Genomic DNA, 3,275 nt, shown 5'->3' with positions numbered 1-3,275 from the left:
ATATGTTATCAGAATTCAATTAATATTGTACAAATGTTTCAAAATATAAGCTAAAAATTGGAAATAATTCCTCATTTTGAAGTCATGCACCCCATATAAATTTAAATAATGTTTTGTTTCTGCTAATTCAATAAATATCAAATGTTAATTCAAATTTCTAATTACCAACGTCTGCTAAAAGAAATTACAAAACTAATTTAGAGAATTTCAAAATTACAAAAATTCTTTCAACAGATAAAGACAGTTGGAATGTAACAGACACAGATAATTTATGTAGCCAAATTGAAATAAATTGTTTAGTTAACAAAATTTATTACATTCATTAAATTTAGGAATTTTGTTGAAACAAGAAAAAAACAACGTATAAATACAGCTGTTGAAACCGCTATCAAAATCAGTTATTCAGCTTTAAGCTAAAACAATTCTTTAACAAAACTGTTGAAATACATTTCATTTCGTGGTCAGTTGTTTGTAAAAAAGGGAAATTTTAAATTAATCCCTAATTTAGAACCTGTTTAGGCATTACTGCTTAACAATTTGGGAAAAATTTCATTGGCAAAATGCCAAATCAAAGCAATTTCAAAGCCTTTATGAAAACTTTCTGGATAGTAGTAAATCTCCATGTTCTAACCACAGTAGGTGAAATTCTTCCAACTGCACGAATCGCTGGCGGTCAAGTTATCGACATAAGTGAAGCAAAATTTGTGGTACAAGTAGTTTCTGGAAAACTATGCGGTGGTAGTCTCGTAACTCCACTACACGTTATAACTGCAGCCCATTGTGTAGAAGATGTTCATCCATCGGAGATAACTGTAATTGGTGGAGCCAACTACCTCAATATAAGTGGCCTTCGAAGAACCGTTGATACCATCTATGTGCCCGAGCAATTTCTGTACAAAAATTTATCCTGGGACATTGCTGTCCTAAAATTAAGCACTCCCTTGGTGGGCCGAAATGTAGCAACAATTGAATTATGCAATACACAGTGGGATGAGGGAGCTTTATTTAAGGTTTATGGTTGGGGTGAAACTTCCGCTAGAGCGTATCCATTTGCTTTCCCTATATACTTTCCCATACAATATTTAGTTCCAACACTTCCTACCCAACTTCAAATGGTTGAGGTTCCTGCATTGCCGTTTGAAAAATGTGATAAATTTTATCATGAGCCGGTAGTACCAAGTGTTCTGTTCTGTGCTGGTATTCAAGGTGAAAAGGATTCATGTCAAGGTGATTCTGGCGGTCCAGCAGTGTACAATAATCAATTGTGTGGTATAGTTTCAACTGGTCGGGATTGTCCAGATATTGGGTTTTATGTGAATATAAATCATGTTAAAGATTTTGTGGAGGATGTTATACAATTGGATGGATTACAATGAATTAGATTAATGATAGTGGATGCCGATTTATTGTGTTATTAGAAAAATATTCTATACTATAAATAATTGTAACTAAAAAAAATTAAGTAATAAAACATTTGCAAACTGAAATACTTATGTATATAAAAAACACATATAAAAAGCTCATGGAGTAGGAGAAAAATACTCTTACACATATGTGATTTAATGATACAAAACATGTCCGGAATGATTTTAATTGACATACGGTTGAAGTTATCAACTTCCCTATCTAAAATATAAGGATACAGAATAAATATACTTTATAGGTTCTAAGATGAATATTTTCGATTTATAAAGGGAATGACAAACTGATTTATATACCCCTGACTAGATCTATCTACCATATATGAGATGACTGGTAGATATATCTAGTCATCGAAAGTCATGAGTACACAAACGTCAGGCTATGCTGTAACCATTCCTTGTAACCAGTTCCGTTTTATCTTCAATCCAACAAAAATTATGGTATTCCCTCGTTATGTATAGCAAGCTAAACTCCCGGACATTCTCTTTATGTACCCGTTTCGGGGATCCAAATGATGACTTTGCTGGTCTTCTTAGGCATCTACTTAAGAAATGAGTGTCAGTTTACATTCACAGGAACGGTGATTCATAGGATGTAAACCAGGACATTCATGGCTGTTGTGGATATACTTTTAATCCCAGCTAGTCCAAAAGCTCCTTAATTGTTGGAATCTCAACAAGAGCCTGCACAATCACCGGTGGCTATTCAAGCAGCTATTTCAAAACATTTGCGAGTAGCATAATTCACACATAGGCAGGAAAAATGGATACCATACGAATTGAAGCCGAGAAACCTTGAATGATTATTTTGCATGACCGAAATGATTCTTGAACGCTATAAATGAAAATTATTTTTGTACCGAATCATTACTTGCGATAAAAATATGTGAAGCCACCCAACTGAATCTACACCAAAATATTCATGGCGGTAAGGTAATTCTCTGTATTTGATGGGAGCAAAAGGGTCCTATTTATTTTGAGCTGCTGACATCTGACCAAACCATCACAGTGATCCTGTCCAAACGCAACTGATTCATTTGAAGCGAGCAAACGCCCAGAATATGCGGCCAGACATGAAACCGTAATATTCCATCGGCCAGATATTGCAATACCTGTTAACAAGTGTTTAGAATGAAATGGTTGGGAAGTTTTGCCTCGCACGCTTTAATGTCCAGACTGTTCCCCGTCAGACTACTATTTGTTTCGATCAATGCAGAACGGTCTCCCAAACATACTCTTTACTTTGGAGCAAGGTATCCGAAATTGGCTTGACTCGTCCTTGGCATCAAAATATGAGCAGTTCTTTTGGCTCAGAATCCATATGTTACCAGAAAAATGGGAAAGATTATATAACAATATCCAATACTTTGAATAAATTAATATTGTACAAGTGTTTCAAAATATATGCTAAAAATTTTAAAAAATCTCACATCTCATACACCCAACATATTAATATTATCCACCGATTGAGATACCTGCCATTAACTAGTTCAGTATATTGAGAACTATCTAGAGTTTGCCAATTTAACACTGGTAGCTTTTCTGTATACAAAAGGGGCTTCTAAGTATGTGAAATCAGATACTGTTGGATCAGCTCTATAAGAACAATTGATTGTTATGTTTATCATTGATCTAATGAACAGCAGGATCGTCTGTTCAAGATTAAGTGAAACTTCACTATCAAGACTTCCCACTTCCGTGGAATTTGGCCATCAACAACTGTCTGCTCGGGATATCTAATTCCCCGAATTAGAAAACAGTTTCGTAAGTAGATGATGCCAGGAATCCAGTTTCTGGGATTCACTTGAACTCGAAACTTTTGCGCTACCTTGATTGAATTAAACTGACCCTTTT

At 34.8% G+C, this 3,275-nt stretch overlaps 1 protein-coding gene across 1 annotated transcript; it reads left to right on the top strand.

Moving 5' to 3' along the window:
• Positions 1-560: 560 nt before the first annotated feature.
• LOC135958488 (seminase-like) lies at positions 561-1,376 on the top strand. Its single transcript, XM_065509396.1, has one exon. It carries the CDS (start codon positions 561-563, stop codon positions 1,374-1,376), a length of 816 nt encoding a protein of 271 aa, XP_065365468.1.
• Positions 1,377-3,275: the final 1,899 nt, after the last annotated feature.

This window comes from Calliphora vicina, chromosome 4, assembly GCF_958450345.1.
Source record: "Calliphora vicina chromosome 4, idCalVici1.1, whole genome shotgun sequence".
Classification (NCBI taxonomy): Eukaryota; Metazoa; Arthropoda; class Insecta; order Diptera; family Calliphoridae; genus Calliphora; species Calliphora vicina.
Note: the sequence above shows the minus strand (reverse complement) of the source record. Positions and strands in the feature narration are given on the sequence as shown.

Bases quoted from the DNA above. Each gene is read 5' to 3' on its own strand.
- LOC135958488 (XM_065509396.1), top strand. From the start codon at position 561: ATGCCAAATCAAAGCAATTTCAAAGCCTTTATGAAAACTTTCTGGATA.